Source organism: Eschrichtius robustus, chromosome 20, assembly GCF_028021215.1.
Source record: "Eschrichtius robustus isolate mEscRob2 chromosome 20, mEscRob2.pri, whole genome shotgun sequence".
Classification (NCBI taxonomy): Eukaryota; Metazoa; Chordata; class Mammalia; order Artiodactyla; family Eschrichtiidae; genus Eschrichtius; species Eschrichtius robustus.
The window spans coordinates 41,327,618-41,353,713 of NC_090843.1; the positions used below are offsets into that span (position 1 = coordinate 41,327,618).

The window sequence follows — 26,096 nt, forward strand, 5'->3', positions numbered from 1 at the left end:
CCCGCCAGGTAGTGTTACGTCCTGCAAAGAGATCAGCCCGGTTATCCCCCGTGGAATGCTGAGACCCATATTTCCCCGCGGCCGGCGGACCTGTGGGACTTTAGAATTCAGCAAGTGTGCAGTGGGGCAGTACAAAATCGGACGTTTCTCGACAGCAAAGGGCACAACTCTATAACCTTAGTCCTAACAGTTGACTTGCTTGTCTCTCCAAATAAAAATGGTGATGGTGGTATAGTATCCTGAGTACACAAATCCACCTTTCAGAGAGTAGCATTTTACATGTTTTGAAATACACTGTCTTCAGCCAATATTTTGCCCAAGACCGTTTACCCAAAGTGGAAAGAAAACGGAGGGAGCCTGTGAGGAGGGAAGCAGGAAGCAGGGTTGCCTGATCAACCAGCTGGTGAAATTTTAGACATTAAAGAGAAATAAACCTCACATGAGATGGGATAGAACCCTACAGGATCCGTAAGCATAACTCCCCTATCTGATCAATAACTAAGAATATAGCAGGAGTTGTGCTGATAAAAAGAGAGGGCCATTTTAAAAATGGAAATGGTTGGGAGGAAGGGGTGTACTGTTTCAGTCCTTTCTCATGGTCAAAGAAAAAATGAGTATTAAGTTTTCTTAGAAACTGAAAATGAAGAAAAAGACCCAACAAAGCAGCACTAATATAGAGATTTTATTTAAATTGTATCGAGTTTTTACAGCACATTGCATGTTTGTCACAACGCCAACTGCACAGTTTGGATTTTTGGCCACATCGTGTCACTTACACCCACAAGAGCTCTGAAAGGAGTATTTGATGAATACATCTGAGCTGAGAGCCCAGAGTCTCTCTCCAAGGCCATGCAGTATGTTCACTGACGGGACAGCCCCTCAAAACAGCCACACAAAGTAGACAGGTACAGTCTTCTCAAACGTTGCCAATCGAAGTGCAGTGAAAGTCAAGTTAATTAAAAAGCCACTCACAACTGGCAATAAATTTTAATGACTGAGAAAATGCTTAGAAGAATTTTATGTATCAAGACAAGGAATAGTTTGTTATTTTTTCAATGATCTCAGGAATTTCCCGGACACAAAATCTCCATTATTCAACTCCATTTAAACGAGAAAAAGTTCCGCTAGACTGACCTAGATACGCCAAAACTTTTTAGGTTACATCCATGGCAAGTATAAAAGCACAGATGCTTCTCAGTAGGGCTGAAGAAAAGGTCAGGACAAATAACAGTTCTTGTTCTAAATGCAGATCCTAGTTATTTTCGAATGAAAATTTTTTTTCTAGGAAGAAACATGAACAAGTAGCAGTTAGACGGCTACCATAATTTTAAAACAGGCTAAGCCTAAGGGTAATTTACCTTTTATACACCAACGAATTAAGGAAAATATATAAGAAAATCCTAGTGGTTTCATTATAGGTCAAGGAGACTGTATCTGTCCCAACCACAGTACATGGCTATATCACTGTATCTTTTGGTTAAGTGCCACTGGTACATATTAAGATGAAAAAACAAGAACAAAAAAAAACCGTTTGGTCCAAATGGACACATTTTCTCTCCCAATTTTGGTATCGAGGCTTAATTCTCTTCTGTTTGGGTTCCATTGTTAAGTGCACAGAAATAGACAGCAGCATTTGTACTGAAACCCTCACATACCAAACAGCGTATTATAGGAGGTAAAAACCAAACACTAGATTCTACCCTCAAGGTGTCAAGTGTTCAGGATAAGAAGCAGTGTGACCCAGAGGAGGCAGCAGCCAAGGGAAAGAGGACATGTGGGAAGTGGGCAATGGAACAACAACCAAAAAAAAACAGTGTTTTATTTTCATGCCAGGAGAGGATCAAGGTGTAGCTCCCGTGTTAGCACCAGGACAACTAGGAAAAGTCAGGCGCAAAGGGTAGGGCACAATCAGCAAATATTTCACAAGGATAATTTCTGCTTTTCCCTTCTCATTCTTCACAGTGCATACCTCGAGAGCTGCCACTGAGTAACAAAGACTCCTGCCTTCACAGCTCAAAATAACTGATTTCTGCCAGGACTGAACATCAGCAGAGTTTTCCTCTGCTCCCAAAAAGGTCTCACTCCCTAAAACTGTCCCCCTAAACTGAATATTCACTGATGCTGGCTGAGGAGCCAAGTGAAAAATACAGCAAAACCTCCACTTGCTGAACCAGTCTTTAAACCAAACTCCACAGAAAGACAGAACTAATGCAACTAGAGGGAGTGCCTCTAAAGACTGAGCCTTCATGCACAGACACAGAGCACAGAGGTACAGGGTATAGTTCATTTCAAATAGGATAGGAATTCCTATCTTATATACTATAATCTGCCTTTTTCAAGGTGGAGGAGAGATGGATCTGGTTATCATTTGGAGTTTGGTTATACATATGCCTTTCTATTGCTGTTTGGGGCACACACATCACCAGGCAGTATCTATGAAATCATCGTCTTGTGACCCCAGGAGAAAGAAACTGGAGCCACCAACTCAACGTTAAGCTTCCAGACTCTGGGTCTGGATCAGGACCATTACCCCAAGGTAAGGGTCTCACCAGTAGAGGACCTCCTGCCAAATTGGAATTCCTCTGCTCCAGTCTCATGGTACCAAGGAGGATTTCTCAAGACTGTATCTTTGAGCTCTGTGATTTCATGAGCCACACCAAGGAACCTTCAAAACTACACCTGAAGCAGATCCTCCCTTCAAACCTGCTAAAACTGTACAGGTCTTCTCCTCTGGCATTCAACTGGAAGCTGTAGCAATGGGTTTCTTCAGATGTTGGCTCATGAGTTCCCTGGCCCGAGATACTTGGATATGTTCGTAACATGAGTTACAGACGAGAACTGGATCATAGAGTTGTTGATCAGGAATGGGCAACTTCAGGTGGCAGCAGCCAGCACAAAATACATTTCCACAATTTCTGCCAAAGCACAAAAAGGGGAGAGTTCATCAGAAATGCCGATATACTGGGAATGAATGATACTCTAAAAGGCCTTACATGAGTAAAGAAAAAGTTGGGAGAAAACAAAAATAGTTCCTATTAAGATATCTCCATTTTCAGGTTAATTCAGTTTAGTTCATAACTATGTCCCTCAGCAGGTTTTACGAGCCATACTGAATCATAGGCAACATCTTACCTGCAATGGTGTCTGCGTTTGGCCAACCAGAATTCACAGTCACAATTATAGCAATGTGATGCCATATGGTCTGGAACCCAGCGAGTCACCTAACAGAAGGCACAAGGAAAAATCCCAGGTCCTTGTCAACAGAGTGGAAAAGCAACACTGCAACAAGGAATGCATCCCAGAAGAAAATGACAAGGCCTAGGCAGCTACTACTTCCCTACAGAGAGACTCATCTGGGGAAGAACATGTCACTCATCTCTGAGAAGTATGAGAACTCACTGGCTTGCAGAAGTACCTGCCACATATTTGCCTGGACATACCTCAGTCTCTTTCTTATCAACAGGTTCCCAGCTTGCTTCTGAAAGGCAGTCTTCACTGTGATCAGAACCAAAATCTTCTGTATCACTGCCATCTGACTCCTTCAAACACGTCTAAAGGAAAAGCAAAGGCATCACCACCATCATCTTCATCATCGCTAACATTTATTGTTTACTATGCATCAGGCACTGTTCCTAAGTGCATCACATGCGTGAACTTATTTAATTCCTCACAACAATCTTATGTATGCTATTATTATCCCCATTTTACAAATATGGAAACTAAGCCATAGAGAGAGTTAAGAGCTGACAATAGGTAGTAAACGTGGGATTTGGACCTAGTGTTCCAGCTTCAGACCCGTGCTCTTAACCAATATGCTCCATCACAGCAAGGAAAGAATATTTCTCCTGTTACATTCTAAATCAGGAGTTCGCAAACTACGGCCCACAGGCCAATTTGGCCCACTGCCTGTTTTTGTAAGTCAAGTTGGAAGACAGCCACACTCAATTCATTTACACATGGTCATTATGGCTGCTTCTGTGCCACGACAGAAGAGCCTAGTAGCTGCAAAAGAGATTATATGTCTCACAAAGCCTGAAGTATTTACTATCTGGCTCTTTACCAAACAAATTTGCTGACTCCTGTTCTAAACCATCACCCTGAATAGTAAGAAGTTGTTAGCCCTGACCACCCCACCAGCAGAGAAGTGGGCAGCAGGCAAGGGGGAATGTCCTAGAGCTGGCTTCTAGAAGCTCCCTGAGGACTGCTGTGCCAGAACCCAAGGCCTCCCGACCCAGCGAAGCCTAGATGGTCCTCATAATCTCTCACCTGGCTTATTCCAAAACGTCCTAACCAGCCTCCCCACCTGGGTTTCATCCGCTTGACACACTGTTGCTAGGGTAGTAGCACTCTTTTTAGTACTCAATTTTTTTTTTTTGGCCGTGCCATTCGGCATGCAGGATCTTAGCTCCCCGATGAGGGATCGAACCCATGCCCCCTGCGTTGGCAGCGCGGAGTCTAAACCACTGGACCACCAGGGAAGTCCCTCTAGGGTAGTACTCTTAAATGCAAATCTGATCATGTGACTCACTAGCCAAAACTTTTATTGCCTTGAGGGTAGAATCCACACAACACAGGCACTCAAGCTGACCTTTCTCATCCCTTTCCACTTCCCAAGGTCACCTCCCGCCGCACTACCAACTCCCTCCCTCACAGTCCCAGCACAAGTGTGCACGCATGCACACACACGTATGCGAACACACACACACCCCTTTATTCAAGCCATACCGCTGGAGTACCTATTGCCTCCATGCTTCTGCAAATGGTATTTCTTTTTCACTCTCTACATGGCTAAAAGCGACACAATCTTCAGCACTCGGCTCAAGCATTAGCTTCTCAGGAGAGCCTTCCCCGACCTTTGACTCCACCCAGGCCCCCAACACCTGATGCTTCCCTCAACACTTAAGAACAGCATTGTAACTGTCTACTTGTCTCTCCCAATAGACTGTGAGCTCCTTGCGAGCAGGGACTATGTCTTTCATCCGACAGCCCAACCCCCTAACTCTGGCACACAGCAAGTACCCAGTGAATGGATATGGAACGGGCGAAAGGCTGGACGGATGGACAGAACGACTGGCTGGGTGGCAGTAGGTGAGTACTTACAAAATCATCCTCATAGTCCATGGGGGGCTCTGCTGGAGGGGCGCAGCAGTGGCGGATATCCAGCCTCATCTGCAGCTCACGCACCTGTCGACGTAGCTGTTCCACCTCTTGCTTGTACCCTGCTTCAATCTGCCGTAATCTATGCTGGATCACATCCGTGGGAAAGGGGAGTCCATCGTCATCCAGGTAGAGAGGAGGCACTGGAGAAGGGCAGCTCAGGGGAACGGGCTTCGTGCTGGAGACCTGCTTTGGGTGACCAGACAACCACATCTGGTTGTTTTTTCCTCCTGGACCAGTACAGTGTCCATTGGAATGACTAGAACAGACCGGTGACCTCACCCCTTCTCTCTGAGCCCACTGTCCCCCAAAGTAGGACCCTGTTGCCCGCATCTGCTTACTGCTCGACCTCTTGCTACAACAGCCATAGGAAAGCGGCCGCCGAGGGGTGGTCTCCCCACTCGGGAATGAAGTCACCATCCCTTGGAAGCTGTCCCAGTTGGACCCTAAGAAAGAGAACTCACTGATCTGGCTCTGAGAAATTGGCTTTTGGGCCAATTCCAATGGCACCTTTCCAAAGCGAGGGTTTTCCAATAACTGCCCATTCCTATTATTCCCTCTTTTGCCCATGTCTTCTTCCCCCTGAATCAGATCTGGCACAGAACTGGGCTGTTCCTGGTGGGAGACACTTGCCACAGACCCTGGCGGGTCTTGGTTGAGAAAGTCAGTGCTTGGGTCTGGAGGAATTTGGCAGGTAGTGCTCGGTGGGTTGCAAAGGGTGCCCAGCCCGTAAGCTGGAGCACCTCTGGAGGGCACACCTAGCACAGAGTCTAGCTGGGCCTGCTCGGGGGCACCTGTGAGGGAGTCCTGGGAAGACTCAGGAAAATCACAAGCTCCATCACGCTTGCTGGAAACAACTTTAGAGAGTGCTCGGACAGCTGCTTTTTCAGGACAATGTTCAGGTGGCTCCTCTGTGCCATCTAAAGTCCTACCCAGCTCATCCTGGGCAGGAGGGTCGGGAGCTGGTGCCTTAGTCTCTTCTAGGACTTTGATCTCAGGATCAGAGGTGCTGCCCTTCGTTTCCTGGGGCACTGCAGCATTAAGCAGTCTGTAACTTGGAGAAGAGCTTCTGTGACTCTTGAAAGGTTTATTGCTCAAGTAGTCTTTCTGGCTGCTGGGCAGAGATGGAGGAAGAGCCATTTCTCCTACAGTCTGCTGAAGACCTCCTACCCCAGATTCCACGAAGGTTGTCTCGGATCCCTCAGGATTGCCATGCCAGGGCTCCAGGCCTACTCTGGCCTCCTGACAGTGGTTATTCAGGTTAGGGTCACTGGATGTGCGCGTCAGGGGGCTGCTTGTGTCACAGGCAGAAAGAAGATCATCCATAGATCTCGTTTTAGGTAATCTGGAATGACAACACAACACCTCCAGGTCAGGAACTAAGCTACCTCCCATATACAGGAATTGGGTCATCAAAGCAATCAAAGCCAGAGTTCACAAGAAATAACAACATTTAAGATTACAGATGACCAATGTTCACTGCAAAAAGTCTGCTCTGCAAAAAGTGGAGGACATGAACTCCAGAACCCAGGCTCTGTCCTCAGCTTTCATCAGTCTCACCCCACACAGTCTCCCTGGCAATCTCAACCACTCCCGTGGCTTCAACTGCCTTCTAAGCTGATGCCTTCCAAATCTACCCTTCAGGCCAGGACTACACCTCGGCCTCACACCTAATGTCTAACTGCCTCTATCGCACATGGCAAGACAGAAATAAGGTGGGTTCTGGAGCTTGACGATGCTGGCTCTGACACTGATTAGCTATGTGACTACAAGTAAGCTATTTAACCTCTCAGACACTTGGTTTCTCTCCTCCATAAAATGACAATAAATTACCTTGCAGAGATGCTACAAGGATTCAAAATATAGGCAACCAACCGCAAACTTATTAAGACTACACTCACAGGACTTCCCCAGTGGCCCCGTGGTTAAGACTCTGCGCTTCCATTGCAGGGGCCCAAGTTCGATCTCTGGTTGGGGAACTAAGATCCCACATGCCGCAGGGCGCGGCCAAAATAAATAAATACATAAAGACTACACTCACGACTCCTCATTTTTACAGCTTTCCTTATTATAAATTATCCCTCCGTCACAGGAGTAACCAGCACAGCTTTTTACAACCACTTAGTGGCAGCGTGCTCCTCTGAGTCCCAAGTCACCACGGAAACTTCCCCTAGTATACAGCACTCAAAGTTCTAGAGGCATTCTGGTACACCAAATGGGTAACAGACATTTTCAAGAATGACCGCCCTAATTTTTAACACAGTTCTAAAGTCCTTGGAGCAACAAAACTTGAGGGAAATTTGCCAGGAAACAGTGGAGACTTCGCTGGACTCCTATTTTCAGATGCCTCAGTCAGCCCAGCCCACACTGAAAAATCCCTCAAAGGTGGAGTTACAATAGAGCTAGCTGATTTTTTTTAAGTGTTTGGTTTTTGAAACTTATTAATACTTCTTTAAAAGTATTCTTGTGTTTGATTTTACTTCCGTGATCAATGTGTGTTTGTGTGCTAACAAATTCCAGGAAGGCAATAATGACAGTTACAATTACTGTTTCTGGAGTCCCACAGCCAGAGCTTGAATCTCACAGCTTGGCAACTTGTTAATTTTTTTCTTTTCTTTTCTTTTTTTTTTTACTTTTTATTATGGAAATTTCAAACATACAAAAGAAGTAGAGAGAAGAGTGTGAAGAAATCCAATGTACTCTTTATCCAGATTCACCAATAGCAACAGCCTGCAGTCCCCCACAGCTGACTCCTATGTACACCAAAGGTCTAATTAATAATGCTGGTAGAGACAATAATGCCTGAGGAGTTTGGAACCATGAGAGAGCTCATCCAGCTAACGTGGTCAGGGAAGGCTACACAGACAGGGTAGGATCTGAGCTGGGGAGAGAAGAATGTGTTGTTGCACTTTAATGGAAGAAGAGGAAAGAGAGCAGGATGTTTCTGATCTAGGGAAAGGTAGAACCGAAGGTGAGTCCGGTCAGCTGTTACAGAGAAACCATTTCCTTTAAAACCCTTATACAACTACTCCTCTAAATCCAACCCCATCTCGAGCTGCCTGCAGCACACCTCCTGTGTGCTGTCAAAATATTTCAATCCCAACCTGCCTGTATCTCCTCCTTCTCCCCGAACTGACGCATCTTCTCAACTTTCCAGTGTCTATAGGTGGTACTAATATCCTCCTGGTTTCTAAGCTCAGAGACTTGGGACCTGTCTTTGACTGGCCTCTTTACTCTTCACTTCCACCCTTCAATGTTCAGGCAACTCCACAGACTGCTAATGACTTCTCAACAACATCTGAATTTAATCCTTTCTCTTTTCCAAGGACTCTTCCTTTCATATCTGAATTACAACAGTGCTGGCTGGTCTCTGTGCCTCCAACTACACTGCTCACTGATTAATTCTTGAAAAATCCCATTGTTACCAGGTCACGATGACTTACTATTGACAACTGAATCAAAATAAACTCCTCAGGGGCTTCTCTGGTGGCGCAGTGGTTAAGAGTCCGCCTGCCAACACAGGGGACACAGGTTCGAGCCCTGGTCCGGGAAGATCCCACATGCCGCGGAGCAACTAAGCCCGTGCGCCACAACTACTGAGCCTGCGCTCTAGAGCCCGTGAGCCACAACTACTGAGCCCATGCGCCACAACTACTGAAGCCCGCGTGCCTAGAGCCCATACTCCTCAACAAGAGAAGCCACCACAGTGAGAAGCCCGCGCACCGCAACGAAGAGTAGCCCCCGCTCACAACTAGAGAAAGCCCGCGTGCAGCAACGAAGACCCAACGCAGCCAAAAGTAAATAAATTAATTAAATTTATAAAAAACAAAAAAACAAAATAAACTCCTCAGTATAAAAGCCCTCAATGAACTATCCTGTTTATTTCCTTCTATTCCTCAAAATACCTCTTCCCAAACCCTGCCAGCTCCAGAGAGGTGGTTCTTCTTTTTAAAAAAATTAGAAACTCTCTCATGCTTCTAATTCTTTTGGACCCCTCTCCACTAACCTTGTTACCAAGCTCATAACTCCCTTTATTCCATTCGTTTGTTCATTTAAGCATTTACTAAATCACCTATTATGTGCCAGGCCCTGAGCCAGGCACTAGGGACACTAAAAAGCCATGGTTCCTGCCTGGTCTTCCACGAAAACGTCTCTGAGTAAACAGTCACCCTATGACCCCTTTCTTTTTTTTTTTTTTTTATAATTTATTTATTTATTTATGGCTGTGTTGTGTCTTCGTTTCTGTGCGAGGGCTCTCTCTAGTTGTGGCAAGCGGGGTCCACTCTTCATCGCGGTGCGTGGGCCTCTCAGTATCGCGGCCTCTCTTGTTGCGGCACAGGCTCCAGACGCGCAGGCTCAGTAGTTGTGGCTCACGGGCCCAGTTGCTCCGCGGCATGTGGGATCTTCCCAGACCAGGGCCCGAACCCGTGTCCCCAGCATTGGCAGGCGGATTCCCAACCACTGTGCCACCAGGGAAGCCCTATGACCCCTTTCTTACTTCTCATTTCTCTAGTAGCTTTGAACAAGGCACATTCTTATTCGCTTAGATGCTAACTTAGAATTGTTCTCTAATTGTCCTCTGCCTGATCTTACAGCTTTTTAAAGGTATCTTATAGGATCAATATCTTCTATGTCTTTGGTACAGCCCATAAAACCTATTACAGTACTAGGCAACTTGTAGGTATTTAAGAGACATTTATTGGTTTGAAAACTTAGATACTGATTTAAGGCAATGGTTGTTAAATGGGTCACGGAACTTATTGAGAATCTGATAAAAAGTTATGGCCCCTCTCCATAGAAAAGCAAACTTATGAACCTATACCCAAATTCTGCATAGTTTGTGGAAAGAGAAAAATCACAGAATTCCTGAAGCCTATCCATAGGCCTCTGACAATGGACGCAGCTCCAAAGACCCTAAAACCAGTAACTTGGGGGTTGGGGTTTTTTTGTTTTCCTTTATAATATTCAACCAATTATGTAAGTTATATTTTAATTTTAAAAACCTTCCACCAGTAAACAAAGATCAAAATTAGAAATGCACATATGCTTTGAACCCAGCATTTTCATTTCTGAGAATTTATCTGGCAGAAACACTAGCACAAAAGCAAAGGTATACATATACACTAACACTACTGAACTGTATACTTAAAAATGGTTTAGGGGACTTCCCTGGTGGCACAGTGGTTAAGAATTCACCTGCCAATGCGGGGGACACGGGTTCGATCCCTGGTCCAGGAAGATCCCACATGCTGCAGAGCAACTAAGCCCATGCGCCACAACTACTGAGCCCACGCGCCACAACTAGCTTAAGCCTGCACACCTAGAGCCCCGTGCTCCGCAACAAGAGAAGCCACCGCAATGAGAAGCCCGCACACCACAACGAAGAGTGGCCCCCGCTCGCCGCAACTAGAGAAAGCCCGCATGCAGCAATGAAGTCCCAACACAGCCAAAAATAAACAAATTTTTTTTTTAAAAATGGTTTTGATGGTAAATATTGTATGTATTTTACCAAAAAAATTTTTTTAATATATACATATAAGGATGTTAACTAAAACACCCCCTATAATGATTAAAAAATGGGATAAACCTAAATGACCAATTGAAAACTGGTTATATAAATTTTGATGCACTCTAATTTTGGACTATTATGCAGCCGCTAAAAACAATAAAGCAGCTTTATGTGTGCTGTCATGGGTGACATCCTGACACACAGTGGGGAAAACAATTTGCAGAACGGTACGCAAAATGATTGTTTTTGTATTTTTAAAATGTTTCTATATGAGATTGTGAGAGTGTGGCTATATCAATGTAGAGATAAACATCTGGAAGTGCACGCACCAAAGTGCCAGCTGTGGATGCCTGTGGGGACAGGGATCAGGGAGGCAGGACTGCCATTTTCTACTGTTATATTGCTTGGCTTTTTTTAAAACCAAAGAACAGATATTACTCTTATAACTTAACCAATCTCCATTCTACTTCCCCCCAAATATTCAGCCAGAATATAACTTTAATTTTTATGTCTCCCTTTAAATTCTGAGGGAGTAATGTGAAGGTTGTTCCCCTTCTGGGAACCCATTTCTCTGACAGCCAGATGCTTCTGGAAGCTAATGCTGGACATAGCAAAGGTTATTACTAAGATAGCAAGCTCCCCATGCCTTCTATCAGTGAACATCAATCAAGACCATTCCCACAAGCCTTCCTGAAACAGTCCTTTCTGTTCTGTTCTCCTCTCCCCTGGGTCTGTCACAAAGGGTGACAGCAGCTTGGAAAAAAGGTAACCACACTTATCTTAAGAAAGGACCTTGGGAACAATACAGAGTGCCCTCCAAGCTAGCTACGAGTCTTGGGCCAAGTTTGGCCTTCAACTGGCTCAAGAGGTTCCTTTAAAATATCTCATAAAAGGAAAAGAACAGCATTTAGGCAAGACACAAAGCAGTTGCTGCCTCCTAGGGGAGAGAGAAGAGTGCAAAAAGGGCTCTTCTTACCTGTCCAGAGAGCGGCCAGAGAACTCCTGGCTCTGAGCCACCGGGGAAAGGTAGAGGTCCATGCTCTCCTCCCCGAGTGTGCATGGAGATGACGCTGGCAAGTAAACAGCTGTCCAGAGGTGCAGCGCCCGGACGTGACACACAGGGTGCAGGACCTAGGGAAGCAGCCCCGTATGTGGGTTCTGTGAGATGTTTCGGGGCCCCCTTCCTTCCTAAGCCTCTGGGCCCGAGTCCTTCCCGCTGACTCGGCCTTTTCTCCCTGTAGGTCCCCAAGACGCACCTACGGGATAAGGGTGCGGACTTACCATTTCTGAGCCTGACGTGTAGAGGAAGTTGTGGAAGTTCTTGTTGCCAGCTCGCAGAAGGGCCCACACGGAGCAGGTCCGCTTGTAGATGTTGCGCTTCTCTCGCTCACAGGGGTTGTTGGCCAGGAACGTGCCGTAGAGACAGGAGTACGTATGCTGCACCAGCTTTACCTAGACGGCCAAGACAGCTTGCACCGGGCCTGGGCCGCCGGCCCCCACCCTGGCCTCAGGCTCATGGACTTACCAGGAACGCTTCGTTAAACTCAAACAGGCAGGGAAACTGCTTGAGCAACTGGTGAACAGAATCGAGCCACTGGAGGAACACAGGGCACTGCTCGTTCTGGTCCTCTGCGTTCTCCTGGTGGCCGCAGCGGTCTCCGAACTTGTGCCCAAAATCCAGCCAGTCAGATTCTACTAACACTTGGAAACCCTGCAACAAAGAGGAGGTTCCAGTGTAGGGCCTCTCTGGGAAGGCTACTGTGCTCCTTCCAGGGATGCCCGAAGCAGGGGGCTGGCAGCTACAGAGAACACGCCCAAACCTAGAAGAGGACTCAAAGCCACCCGTGTCCTCTACGGAAATATCCCCCAAATGGATCCAGAGGGCCCAGTACCTTCCCCAAATGCCCCTTTCCCTCTGCTCTTTCCCACCCAACCCCTCCGAATACCTCCAACGTCCTGTAATACGGGTCCAGCAGTATTTTGGCCAGGGCTACGATCTGCGGCGTCCGGTCCCAGCCATCTGAGCAGTGCACCAGCACAGGCCGGCCCTCCCGGTCTACTGTATTAGCCACGAGCACAGCTGCCTTCAGCATCACCGACAGGTGCTGCAGCCATCTGGTGCTCTCCAGAGCCGACAACCAGCTACAGGGGAGCAGAGGTCACGTCTGTCACTAAGGGCGCCGAGGCTACAATAGCCTCTCCGCCAGCTACGGCCAGCCACACCTTAACAAAGTCCCCAGTGAGAGCTGAAGCTAAGAGGCCCAGCCCATGGCCTTTCTGCCAAGAGGTGTCTAGCAAGAAGGTAGGGAAAATGGGACCTGAGGTGGACAAGACACTCTTCGTATCAACAGAGGAACTTGGAAGCATCACACGCACATCTAGTAGCCACTTTCTCTCCCCAGTTCTCTGTGTCCTTGAGGACAACTCATCCAAACAAAAGGAACCCAGTGTCCTGTGGCCGTTCCAAAGCATTGGCTGAGAAGTGGAAGAAGTGTTCTTGGAACTGGCCCACTGCACCTAGGCCCTCAGGTTTCCTGTGTCTCACACTCCCCATCTCCCCACCAGACCTTCCAAGCACGAGAAGTACTGGGTAAGGGATGAAACTGGAGGGTGGATGGAATCAGAACAGGGAACACCTACTTGCTGGGATCGGGCATCTGGCTACACACAGCGCGGAGGTACTGGAAGCTGTTCCGGATGGCGTGGATGTTGGCCATTCCCATGAATACGACCTCACAGTTGGGGTAGTACTCTGCACACACAAGAGGAGAGTGGAGCGTAAGAGCACGTCCTGGAAACAGGCATCCAGGAAAAGAGCAGTCCAGTGGGCAAAGCTTCCCCGGCAGGGCAGAACACTCCAGGATGGGAACTCAATATACCCTGGAAATCTAAATACCCTTTTACCTCTGGATGCTCAAGTGCCATATACTAATAGTGATAACAATAACATTAATGACAATGATGCTCGAGTACTACTAGTAGTGACAATATATAGTAAATCCTCAACAAACAGTAGCTGCTCTGTGCCAGTAACTTTATATATGTAACCTCTATCGTCCAACAACTTTGCAAGGCATGTTTCATCTCCATTTTACAGATGAGAAAGTAAAACTCAGACAGATTAAGCAATTTAAGCATAGTCACAGCCACTGAGAGCCCTGATCCCAGGCCAGGTTTGTTTGGCTCTTTCCGCTACACAAGCTGTCCCCAAAGCCACCAGAGCACAGGCTGGCTGCAGACACTGAGGTAACAGCAATACCTTCACATTCACAACCTCCACCCTTGGCCCGGTTGGCCACCGCCGCCGTGTAGGATCGGGCATCCAGGATCAGCAGCTTCTGGGGGGCAGCTGTGCTCTCCACTCCAGAGCATGCAGTCAGGGAGGAATCTAAACACACGCACAGCAGGGAGAAGACCCTGGGTCGGCCAGCTGCCCAGGCGCACCCCACCCTGGGGCACTCCCTTCGATGAGACCCCTCACACCCCATCACCTTTTCGTCCCCAACAAAAGACAGGGACCCAGACACCCTGTGTGTTGTCGTCTTCTTCCCACCCTCTCACTGGGGACTCCCTGGGAGCCCAGGAGGCCAAGGTGGGAGCCTAGTCCCCAGGGGGCCGACACCACCCACACCTTACCGAAGTCAGTGTCACATGCCTCGGTGGCATCACTATTCCCGGTGCTGACAGAGCCCCCAGTGGTCCTTGTCCCTGGGTCCAGGGCACAGGCTTTAGCAATGGACGTGACTAAGTACTCATCATCGGCATTGCGCCAGCCCCACCAGCTGATCTCGGGCTGGCTGCAGCGGGCGATGGCAGCCCCGTTGCGTAGGTGTCTGACAAAACAGAAGAAACCATCAGGCCCTTGGCATTCACAGTCCCCAGAGGCCTACTGCTGAGACCCCAGGGGGCCAGACCAAGATCTCCAGAGCCAAAAGGGGCCACCAGATCATCCGGGCTATGATAATAGCAACCAAAAGCCCTTAACATCTCGAGACGGCTTTACAGTTTACAAAGCACTGTCACACATATTTCTCAAATGGGCTGTGTATTCCCAAGGTGACCTTGACTCATCAAATCTGCACAGCACCTGCTCCAGGTACAGACACCCAGCAGGAGAACAAGCCTGGGCCCAGAGCATTAACAACTCCAAACCTCATGGCTACTACCTGCCACACAAACGTTTTTTTGTAAAGAACCAGGTAATAAATTTTCAGCTTTGGGAGTCACAGCCAGTCTCTGTTGCACATTCTTCTCTCTGTGTTTTCTTTTTTTAAATAACCTTTTTTTTTTTTTTTTTTTTTTTTAAGATTTGGGTCCTAGAATCTGTGACTCTGTTAGCAGGACCCAGAGACCTGCTCTAGCACTTTTTGACTTTGTGGGGGTTTTTTGTCTTGTTTTTTTAATTTTATTTATTTATTTATTTATTTATTTTTGGCTGTGTTGGGTCTTCGTCTCTATGCGAGGGCTTTCTCTAGTTGTGGCAAGCGGAGGCCACTCTTTATCGCAGTGCGCGGGCCTTTCACTATCGCGGCCTCTCTTGTTGCGGAGCACAGGCTCCAGACGTGCAGGCTCAGTAGTTGTGGCTCACGGGCCTAGTTGCTCCGCGGCATGTGGGATCCTCCCAGACCAGGGCTCGAACCCGTGTCCCCTGCATTGGCAGGCAGATTCTCAACCACTGCGCCACCAGGGAAGCCCTAAATAACCTTCTAAAAATGTAAAAACCGGGACTTCCCTGGTGGCGCAGTGGTTAAGAATCCGCCTGTCAATGCAGGGGACACAGGTTAGAGCCCTGGTCCGGGAAGATCCCACATGCCACAGAGCAACTAAGCCCGTGTGCCACAACTACTGAGCCTGCGCTCTAGAGCCCGTGAGCCACAACTACTGAGCCCACATGCCGCAACTACTGAAGCCCACGCGCCTAGAGCCCGTGCTCTGCCACAAGAGAAGCCACCACAATGAGAAGCCTGTGCACTGCAATGAAGAGTAGCCCCGGCTCGCCGCAACTAGAGAAAGCCCGTGCAACAATGAAGACCCAACGCAGCCAAAAATAAATAAATTTTTTTTAAAAATGTAAAAACCATTCACAGCTCACAGGCTCTACATAGAACAGGATACAGGCCGGATTTGGTTCACAGGCCATGGTTTGCCAACCCCTGTTCTAAAGCAACGTTTCTCACATACACACACACACACACACACACACACAGAGGTTCTAAAAAGAAAGAAAGAAAAGAGAGAAAGAGAGAGCGAGAGAGAAACAAAGAAAGGAAGGAAGGAAGGGAGGAAGGGAGGGAGGGAGGGTGGAAGGAAGGAAGGAAGAAAGAAAAGTGTGTAAACTCCCCAAAAGCCTCGTCCTCAGGAGAAAAAAAACTGAAGCAGTTTTTCTTTTAAAATTATTTCATAGCCACTTCCCTGAAGAGTGTCAATTCCCAGTCAACCACACTGCCGCAGACCTCCACTTCTGACTCTCCTCACTGCATAAAAAGCATCTCCCTACTTCCCCGGCCCCCACCGCCTCACCTATACACAACCACAGGGACCCGCTTCCAGGAGCGGAAGGAAGCTACATTCTGCAGCTCTTTATCTGTGATCCACACGGGAACCAGCAGCTTCTGGGGGTAACTGGGGCACAATCTGAGAAGAGACCAGATGGGGTCATGGAGCTTGATTAAAGACCTGTGATCACAAGATCCCCAGGGATGGCTCTGTGGGAAGAGGGACCAGGAGCCCTCCTCCCCTCACAGAGCCAGGAGCTGTGCCCACCGTGCTTTATCCACACGGGGAGGAAGTCTGGGTCTGGACAGGTGTTTTGGTTCCCCACCCAAAACCCTCTCACTTGTAGTTGCTGTTGATATGCGAGACTCTCCAGACGTTCTGCAGGTCAAAGCCCATCCTCGCAAGCTCAGCCTCCTGCCGACATCGTATGTGCTCTCCTGCAACACAGCCCCCATGGCTGTCAGCATCCAAGAGCACGAGGTCCAGGGCGGAGAAGGGGTGAGAAGCAAGAGACAAAAAGAAGTCTCCTAAAGAGAGCAGCCTGGCCTCACCTGGCTGACACAGGTGGGTGTGCTGGTCCTCCTCAGTCAGCCCCAGGCACCAGGCATGGTAGGCAAAGGCAAACAGGTCCTCAGGCTTCGCAGGTCTCGCTGTGGCCCGACTTAGCCGCGAGAGCCACTCTTGGCACTGCTTGAAAGTGGAGAAGTGGCACCTGCCAGGCAAGAAGCCACGAAGTGAGGCAAGAGGTGAGTGAGCACTGGGGCCACAAGGGTCAAAGACCCAGCCACAAAAAGGCTATTCGGAGGGGAGACTGCAAAGCAGGAGGTAAGGCATGGGGACCCTGGGGAGGACCAGGGAGACTGGGCAACACCCAAAGGACATTGTCTTTGTGACAATTCTCTTCCTAAGAACTCTTGTCCTTGAGACGTAAGGATCCCCTCTAATGGGGCCCGACCGCACAAACCTTCTGTTTCAGGGAGGAAAGTCCTGCCCATGTCATTCCTGTCTCCTTGTTTTTTCACTTCTGCTTAATAATGTCTCCTCTCAGCCTAGCCATGTCCTACTGATACTCTGAAGAAAGTTGCAGTCCCACCTCTTCCTTGAGGCCTTCCGAGCCTAACCCATTCCACAGACCCCTTCCTCTGTTATTCTTAGTATGCTGGGAGTATTAAACACTAAGTTTTCCCAGAGCATATTGCCACAGGTTAAGTCTTCCTTTAGCAACTAGACTTTAATCTCCTTGAAGGGAAGGGCAATGTGGATTCCTGTTCTTAATGCCTACAGTCCCGAGTGCACAGCAGGCTCTAAACTAGGCATCTTTTTTTTTTTTAATTAATTTTTATTGGCGTATAGTTGATTTACAACATTGTGTTAGTTTCAGGTGTACAGCAAAGTGAATCAGTTATGCATATACATATATCCACTTCTTTTTTAGATTCTATTCCCATATAGGTCATTACAGAATATTGAGTAGAGTTCCCTGTGCTATACAGTAGGTTCTTATTAGTCTGGGCATCCTTTCAATAATCCTTGGAGTGATTCCTCTTTCTCTCATATCCAATGTGTCAGCAAATCCTATCATCTCTACCTTCAAAAATCTGACCACTTCTCACCATTTTGATTGCTACCAACCTGGACCAGCCACGATGATTTCTCACCTGGGTAACTGCAATAGCTTCTTAATTAGTCTCCCAGCTTCTGCCCCAGCTTTTGCCCCCATCCCTCTTCCATCTTTTCTCAATACAGCAGCCAGAGTGATTCTACAACAGACCACGTCACTCCTTTGCTCAAAACCCTCCAGTGGTTTTCTCACTTCCCTCAAAGTAAAAGCCAGTCATTATGACAGCGTGACACCCCTCTTACCTCTCAGATCTTGTATCCCACTATCCTGACCCACTTGCCCTCCACTCCAGCCACACTAGCCTCCTTGCCATTCTTCCATTGTGCCAGGCTCATACCCACCTCAGGGCCTTTGCATGCACTGTTCCCTGTCTGCCACACTCTTCCCCCAAATACCCACATGGTCACTTTCTTCAAGCCTTGACTCAAATGTCACCTTTTCAGTGCAGGCTTCTCTGATCACTTTGTTTAAACCTACAACCTTCACCGCCATAGCACTCCATATCCCCTTTCCCTGCTTTATTTTTTAACTTTACATTACCATGATTTAACATATTTTACTTACTTACTATTTACCACTCCTACCTCCCCACTGGAATATAAGCTCCATGAGGGCAGAAAATTTTGTCTGTTTGTTCCCTGCTGTATCCCCAGAGCTCAGAACAGTCTGGCATAGAGTAGAGTGCTCGATAAATACATGTTACATGAATAAATAAATGAACCAACAACAATGTGAGCACTCTGCACCAGATATCACCCCATGTGCTCTCAGATGCATCTTCTCATTTGATCCTTATGAAAACTCCGTAAGCATTATCCCCATTTCTTTAGGTCAAGACACTGTGGATCAGAAATTGACCCCCCCAACCCAGACAGGGTTTTCTGTTTCTTCCAAATGGGGAAAGGGAGGTAGTATTTTTCCTTTCTTGCTCCAGAGAAACCCTGCAGCAGAGAGGTCTGGACAAGACTAGGGCCAGAGGACCTGAGCGAGGCCCCGTCGTTCTCACCTCACCACTTTGGAGTCCTTGCAGGAGATGTGCAACTGGAACATATCACGGCTCTCCACGCTGTCAATCATCCGGAGGGGGACCTGGAGAGGAAAGGCAGACTGGCGCTCAGATCCCCCCACTCCACATCACTCCTCATCCCCGCCCCTGCCCAGATGATGTATCAATAGAAGAAAGGAAACCGACATTTACTGAGGGCCTCCTAGGTGCCTGGTAACGGTGCTGGGTCCTCTACATATGTGACCCCAATTAATAATCACAAGAAACCACAAGGCAGGTGTTTTCACACCATATTATTAAGGAGGAAATTGCACCTCAGCTGGGTGATTGACCAAGGTCACACAGTTGGTAAGTGGCACTCTTCCAACAAAGCCACTGTGCCCCTAGAAGGGCCAGCAACAGAGTGAGGGAAAGACAGAAGAGGGGAAGGGAAAATTAAGTGAGAGAGACAGAAGGATAGACCAGCCGTTAGAAGAAGGATAATAAGAAAAAGAAGGGAACCCCAACTCTTTGGAAACATGATCAAGTAGAGCATTGGAGCAATCCCACCTTGAATTTCACAGGGATTCTGGCTTGGGTGTGGGAGAACAAGACAGAAACTCACGTTGATGACAGAATCCTTGAACTTGATGTGCAGCCGGTAGTTGGAGATGGCAATGAGGGCATCGGCTGCGCGGCCCAGGAACTCCACTCCCTCACCCTGCAGCACTGTGAAGGGCACCTGCCGAGGGGCAGAGGGGCCCTCAGTCCAGAAGTCAGTCACCCCTCCATCCCGTCTCCAACCCCTGATCTGTAGGATCTCCTCTGGAAAAGCTGGGCCAAGGCAGGACAAAAGTTCTCTCCATGGTAACAGCACCAGACAACAGCTATACAAGAAAGCTGCCTTTCCTTCCCTGGGGCCAAAGGCTCCATAATGCACATACAGACAGGCTCCCCTCCCTCCAGAGACCGAGGAGCAGGAAGCCAGAGCTCCCACACTAGATGCCCTTGGAGATATTTGGGTTGGGGGAGGGAAGGGAGGGTGTTTTTTAACCAGGCAGGGAGCTCTACCCACCCTGGGCCCCCAACTCTTCCTTACCTGCAGATTCTCCTCCTCTTTCACTAGTTCCTTGGGGGGGAACAGATCCTTGGCTTGGATGTACTCCAGGCTGGGGGGCCCCTCCTCACCCTGTGGGGAAGGCCTCAGCCCTAAGTCACCAGGCTCTGCCTGGCCCATTAGGCCTCATTCTGCTCCCCACCCCTCAATAAACCCACATACACCCCATACACACTTATAAAGGTTCTGGTCACCGGAGAATGGAAGAGAGACCTGGTTTGGTGGGAGGGGTGAAGTGGAGGGAGAACTCAATCCTCTTAAGCCTAAGACAAGAGTAAGGTCCACAGAGTAACTGGGAATCTGCACTCCTCAAAGAGGGAATCTCCTGTAGAGCCAAATTTCCCAAATGAAGGAGAGAAAATGAAGGAAAAGAAAGGCGAATGTACGGGTAAGACAGAAGTGGGAATGGGAAGTGCTGCCCTGAGAAATAGGAACCAGGTGTGCAGTTGGTCACAGAGACAGGAGGGGACGCAGGCCCCTGAGGCCACCCCACTGAGGCTTCAATCTGGTGGGTGAAGGAGACAAAGAGGAGTGGGTCATGGGATTCAGTCCCATGCCTCTAGAGGGCCTTCACGGATGCTTTCAAAAAGAGGATGTGTTTCGGAGCTGAGCTTCTCTTCCAGTTAGGCCCACACTGCTCACAAGCTCCTGCCACCTGCCAAGCAACCTGCCCTGCCTGCTGATCTGAGGGGGATTCCTCAGGAATACCCACAGCAAGCAGAAGTAACTCCTTTCCCAGCCACCAGGGAGGGAGGGGAGAAGAGGGGATCCACGTGCCTGGGAGGAACCAGGGGACCCAGGACAGCCAGGGGAGAGAGAGAGGGGAGGCCTGGCAGATATTGGGGGGGGGAGGCGGGCGGGAAGGGGATAGGTAGGGATATCTGAGAGGACAGATGGGGGAAGCTGGGAAGGAGCATTAAGCCAGAGAGGGAGGAGGGGGGGCCTGGGAATGATGCAGAGGTACGGAGGCCTGCAGAGGCAGAGAGGCAGGGAAGATGGAGAAGAGAGGCTGGCTGGGGGACAGTCAAGGAGAAAAGACTGGCGTGTCAGGTGAGGGATGGAGTGGTGGAAGGGGGAGGGGACTGGAGCCAGGGAGACAGCTCAGACATCCTGTGCTCCCCGACCAGCCTCCTAACGTCCCAGACGGCCTACTAGCCACATCCCACATCCCCAAGCAAGGATGCAGCGGGTGGGCCCAAGATGGAGAGGCGGAGGTAAAGAGATGTACCCCTGCAGGGCGGAGCCTGAAGATCTGCAGTCAAGGGCAGCGGCTTCAGGTCTAAAATGATGGGTCACAGAATTCCAATCCCCGGCCTTCGACAATCCCCGGCACCCGAAGATTAAAGCAAGTCCAAGAAAGAAAAGGGATTATGTCCCTTCCCCTGCCAGGGCCCTTGGTAAGGGGGATGGGCTGAAATTCGGAATCTCAAGGGCCAGCCCTGGGCAGGGCGGCGGGTGCAGCCAGCGTCGGGGTCCCCGGCCCGCCGCAGGCAGGGCCGGCACTTACGAAGCAGCTGAGCATGGAGCAGGAGACGCGGGCGGTCAGGCTCATGGTCGCGGGCGGTCTGGGCCAGCACACATGTCCCCGGAGCCGCTGCGCTGCCCGCCAGTCTCGGGCGTCCGCCGCATCCCGGCTGCGGGACCGGCCAGGTGCAGCCGCTGCGGCCAGGAGGCGAGCGCGGGCGGCGGTGCTCGGCCCGCGCCTCTCCCCTCCTCTCCACAATGGAGCGAGCCCAGCTCCGCCCAGGCGAGGGGAGCTCCCCGACCTCGCCGCGCCGGGAAGGCGGGGGCGGGGCGGGTTCCCGGGCCCCGCCCACAGCCCCCTACTCCTCCCTCCCCACCACCCCTCCGCGGCGTGGGCGCGCGTCCTCCGCGCACTCCTAGGGGCTCTCAGGAGTCTGGGCTGCGGGACTGCCCCGCCCCCGCCACGGCGTGGGAGGGGGCGGCAGGACCGCCTACATCTTTTCATTTCCCATCTTCCCACGTGAGCCACCCCACACCACTCTTGCAGACGTCGGTCCCCACGCCCTCCCCTCCTCTTTGAGTCCCCCCAGTGCCTGCTCGGATTCCCAGGATGAAGCTCACCTCCCTCCACCCGAGGCCCTTTCTAGTTTCTAGGCTTCCTCCTTTCCCTCCAAAACCACCACTCACCATTCCCCGGTCCATCAGTGTCCTCCAATCCCCTGACCTCACTAATCCCACTCCCTTTTTGCCCCTTAGAATGGACACTGGTCTAGTGCCAGTTTGGTCATTACACACTCCTGACAGGGAAATTCTCTGGGTTTTTTAATCCGAGGCCCCCACCCAGCCCTACTTCTTCAGCTCCACCTCTCCCCTTGTTTCACATCCTGTGTCTTCTGGGTAAGAAAGTCCTTCTTGGAGGAGAAAGAATTTCTTAGGCTGGCAAAGAGATAGAGCTAGAACTATGGGCCACAGAAGCTATGCAAAAACAAAACTCATGGAGGAGGGAGGGAGTTGGGTAGAGAGCCAAAGAATAAGGGGCAGTGATAAGAGGCTCAAAATGTCACCAAGAGTTACAGAAGGAACAGTTTGGAACCCCACACTCCCTGTCCCTGGTAACTTTCAGAAACCATTGCTTTTGTTTCGGTTTTGGTCTTGGGGGAAGGGAGGAATAGGTGAAAAACCTGACATTTTATTAAGCGCCTACTATGAGCCGGACATGTTTCAAACATTATCTCACTAAAACCATTCAACTCCCAAAGAAATGAGACTTCAGGCTTACAGAGAAAGTATGCAATTCACCTAAAGTATTTAAGTGGTGGTGCTAGAATTCAAAATTAGACCAGGCTGACTCTTTTCAGTGTATCACAGAAGAGAAAAAGGAAAGGGGCTATCAGTTGGTGGGGGTCAGGACCAGCAGGCTTTCTGAGAAGAGACCAGAACAATATCGCACACCCCAAACACCCACGTGTCTGTGGAGGAAAAGAGCGAGTCCTCTCACCAACTGAATGCCTTGACCTGTCCCTAAGCACAGGGGACACGTGAAAGAACTAAAGAGATACAGCCAGAGCAAGGACCTGGTCTGGACCCAGGCTTGTAGCTCCCCACTCCCTTCTCATCTCACTGCTTCCTCCTCCGAGCTCTCAGGGGTTAAGGGGTTCCCTGAACTTGGGGTGAAAGAAAGGCAGTTACAGTTAGTGGAAAATTTATGGGATCATTATAACACACACACACACATACACACCGCCCCCAGTGATATTCTGGGCACCTTGAGGGTGCTCTCCTGCTATATATTCAGTCAGCTGTTGCCTACAGTAGCTTAACAGACAGCAGGACCTTGGAGCTAGAGGAGCCCCACAGTTTCAGTGGAGTCACTCCTGATACAGCACCCACAATATTCAAGGGGCCCAGTAGGAAGTACAAGGATCTTGATATAAAGGAGCCCTGGCTTTTCAGACCAGAACAGAGAGCTTCACCCAGGGACCAGGAGAAGCAAGAGAAGGGCCATTATGAAGAGCTAAGGGAGCCAGTGGTAGTGTGGGGAAACCACGGCATAGCACAGGCCGAAAAAGACGTCTAGAGGCTTCCTGTCCCAGTGCTGTATATTGGCTGATGTTTTGCAACCTAAAGAAGCCCTAATTTATCTCCAGGGCAGATGAACCTGTTTAGTTGCTGAACAGAGTAGCCTGGAGCTCAAGGTCCAGGAGGGCGGGCAGCTTCATGGAGAAAGACACAAGGATTACAGAAAACACAGTGGTCTGAGGAAAGAGTACTCACCATTCTACCGTGGTGAGGGTCCTGGCTACCTGCTTCTCACTGTAAAGAGACCGAGAAACATGAGCACAAAGAGCAACATTAACATCACCATAGAAACAACAAAGGCCACACATCTCCTCCTGAACTTCCCCACAATTCTTATTTGCCTTCCTCGCAGGCTGGATTCTCCAGCCTCTCCACAAGTCACCATGCTAGACAGAGGCAATGGGAGCTACATAAGGAGAAGGCAACAAGCGACTCTGCAGGGCATGAAGGCAGCCATCAAGTTCTGGAGCAGGACTCAAGAGTCCTGATTCCCAGTCCCAGAAAGAGAAGTAAAACACTCCAAACCCTGTCCTTTGTGGGAGAGCAAAAGAACTGCAACTCTGAAGAGACAGAGACTGCCCAACCAGGGCTCACTTCTGGCCCTGGTGGGAACATGAATCCACAAGAGCGCTCTGCCAGCCTCTGAGTCTGGGAGTAGCACCCACCTGACCTGTTTGCTGGGGGCAGAGTCCAGAGCAGAGGACAAGAGGGAGGGGACCACAACCTATGATCAGAAGGCAGCAGGGCTGGACATGCCTTGCTGAGTGTACTTGACACCAAGTGGGGTGCAGGTTAGCGGGAGGAGGCCACACAACGGGGACAGAATCAGGCCAGTGCAGGCCTCAGAGTCAGTACCTGTCAAATGGGCCCAAGCAACAGGAATGTCAGGATGGGCCTCCTTGGCCCACTTAGGGAACCACTTAGGGAACCAGGCCCAGGTTTCACTGACATTTTTCTTTATGCCTGCTATCCGAGCTCAGGGGCAGTCCAGCAGTGCCCCGCAGAAGGCTGTGGGGATAAAAGTCTCCATCTGTGGCCCTACCCGCCTGCGTAATCACAGCCCACCCTCCCCATGGGGGAGCCAGCAAGCGGCAAGCCAGAGGTGCTACCTCACCGCCCACTGGCAAGCAGCCTCAGGGAAACGGAGAGAGGGAGAGACAAGGACAGGCCTGGGAGGCCCAGGGTTCCCGGACCCAGGTGGTCTGGCCACGGGGCGGGGGGCGGGGGGGGGGGGGGCGGGTCAGGCTGACAGGGGAGCCCAGGTACCCAGGTTCTAGAGGCGGAGCCTAAAGACTCGGAGGCGGAGCCCCGAATGACAGAAGGCGGGGCTCACGAAAGCCGGTGGGGCCGGGGCGGGGCCGGGCAAGACGCGGTCGTTGTGGCTCCCAAACTGGCAGTGCACGGGGCACGGTGACTCACCCAAGTGGCGTCCGCCCGACCCTCCGAGGCCGCGCTCTCACTACTTCCGTCTCCCGCAGCTGCGGAGGCCGCTCAGCTTCGACCCCACCACGGTGCCCCTCGCCCCAGCCAATCCTATCTCTGGCCTGTGCCCACCCTGGCCAATAGCCACACCAAGTCCCGCCCTGCCCCCACCACGCAGCCACCGCCCTCACTCTTCACTCCGCTCATTGGTCAAATGGGGCAGACGCCCTCCCAGCCTTTAGCCTATCGGGTGCCGGAAGACGAAACTGTACCTGGAGGGAGGAGGCGAGGCGCGGGAGAGAAGACGCGACCAATGGGAAATCACAGCGCGTCCCTGCGGTAGCCAATGGGAGAACAGTAAAAGGGGGGCCGCTGGCTAAGGCTCCAGGGGCCGGAAGTGGGGGCGGTCTGTCGCCTACTGGTAGCGCAATTGAAGGTGGGGCCTTGTAGGGACAGAGACCTTACAGCCGCTTCCGGTGACCACCCCGCCCCCGGGTTACTTCTCAAGTAGATCTCCGGTGGCACCTTAGTTCATCCATTTTCCGTTTTGGTTTTGCCGCGGTCATCCGTCCCAAAGCCAGAAGGGAGAGAAAGACCCCGAACGCTAAGAGAGGAGGGAGGGCTGGGCCTGAGGCTCCGTCTGGGTCTTCGACTGGCGCGGGGGGGAGGGTTTCCCTTCTTCCGCACCTTGACGTGTTCCTCCAACCTTCACTTTTCATCCGCGATCCGACCCTGCTCTCCGTGACCTGAATGAACGGTGCCTTCAGTTTTGAGAAGATCTCTCACCTGAGAAATAGGACTGAGACTGCCACGAGCTAGCTGCGACCTTCTGGTCTATAAAGGGTGTGGGGAATAGGACTCTCCCGAGGATCTAGCTCTTCGCTCCTCCCTTCCTCTCTCTCACGGGGAGCCAGAGCAGGCAGCAGGGCGGTGGGTGGCCGCTGGAGGTCGCCGTGGCCCCGAGATACCACCAACCCGACAGAAATGGAGAACAGTTGATTCAGATTCTTAACCGATAGCTTCAGTTCAGGAGTGGGCCTGAATGCTTTAATAGCAGGCCCCAGGGCCATTATGTCCTCACGTGTCTCTTACAGGACACTGGGACTTTTACTACATTTAGTAAATTCCAGGAAAACTGGAACCTTACCTGTGTTCAGTGCTTTAACTCCAAGTTTTAAAACAGTGTTTGTTGGGACGTCCCCGGTGGTGCAGTGGTTAAGAATCTGCCTGCCAATGCAGGGGACAC

General features: G+C 50.2%; 1 protein-coding gene across 4 annotated transcripts; it reads right to left on the minus strand.

Moving 5' to 3' along the window:
- Positions 1-666: 666 nt before the first annotated feature.
- Positions 667-24,956, minus strand: MTMR4 (myotubularin related protein 4). Of its 4 annotated transcripts, XM_068530248.1 has the most exons (19): positions 24,848-24,956; positions 23,624-23,662; positions 19,868-19,957; positions 19,394-19,510; positions 18,790-18,872; positions 16,714-16,874; positions 16,503-16,599; positions 16,187-16,300; positions 14,303-14,499; positions 13,926-14,054; positions 13,307-13,418; positions 12,613-12,808; positions 12,192-12,377; positions 11,948-12,118; positions 11,643-11,797; positions 5,101-6,502; positions 3,441-3,551; positions 3,133-3,221; positions 667-2,915 (listed from the first exon to the last, which is right to left on the minus strand). In XM_068530248.1, the coding sequence occupies exons 2-19, from the start codon at positions 23,624-23,626 to the stop codon at positions 2,738-2,740; spliced, it is 3,591 nt and encodes a 1,196-aa protein (XP_068386349.1). In that variant the 5' UTR covers positions 23,627-23,662; positions 24,848-24,956; the 3' UTR covers positions 667-2,737. The 4 variants fall into 4 exon arrangements, with proteins under 4 accessions (XP_068386349.1, XP_068386350.1, XP_068386348.1 ...); XM_068530249.1 differs by lacking the exon at positions 19,868-19,957; XM_068530247.1 differs by lacking the exons at positions 23,624-23,662; positions 24,848-24,956 and adding an exon at positions 21,393-21,592.
- Positions 24,957-26,096: the final 1,140 nt, after the last annotated feature.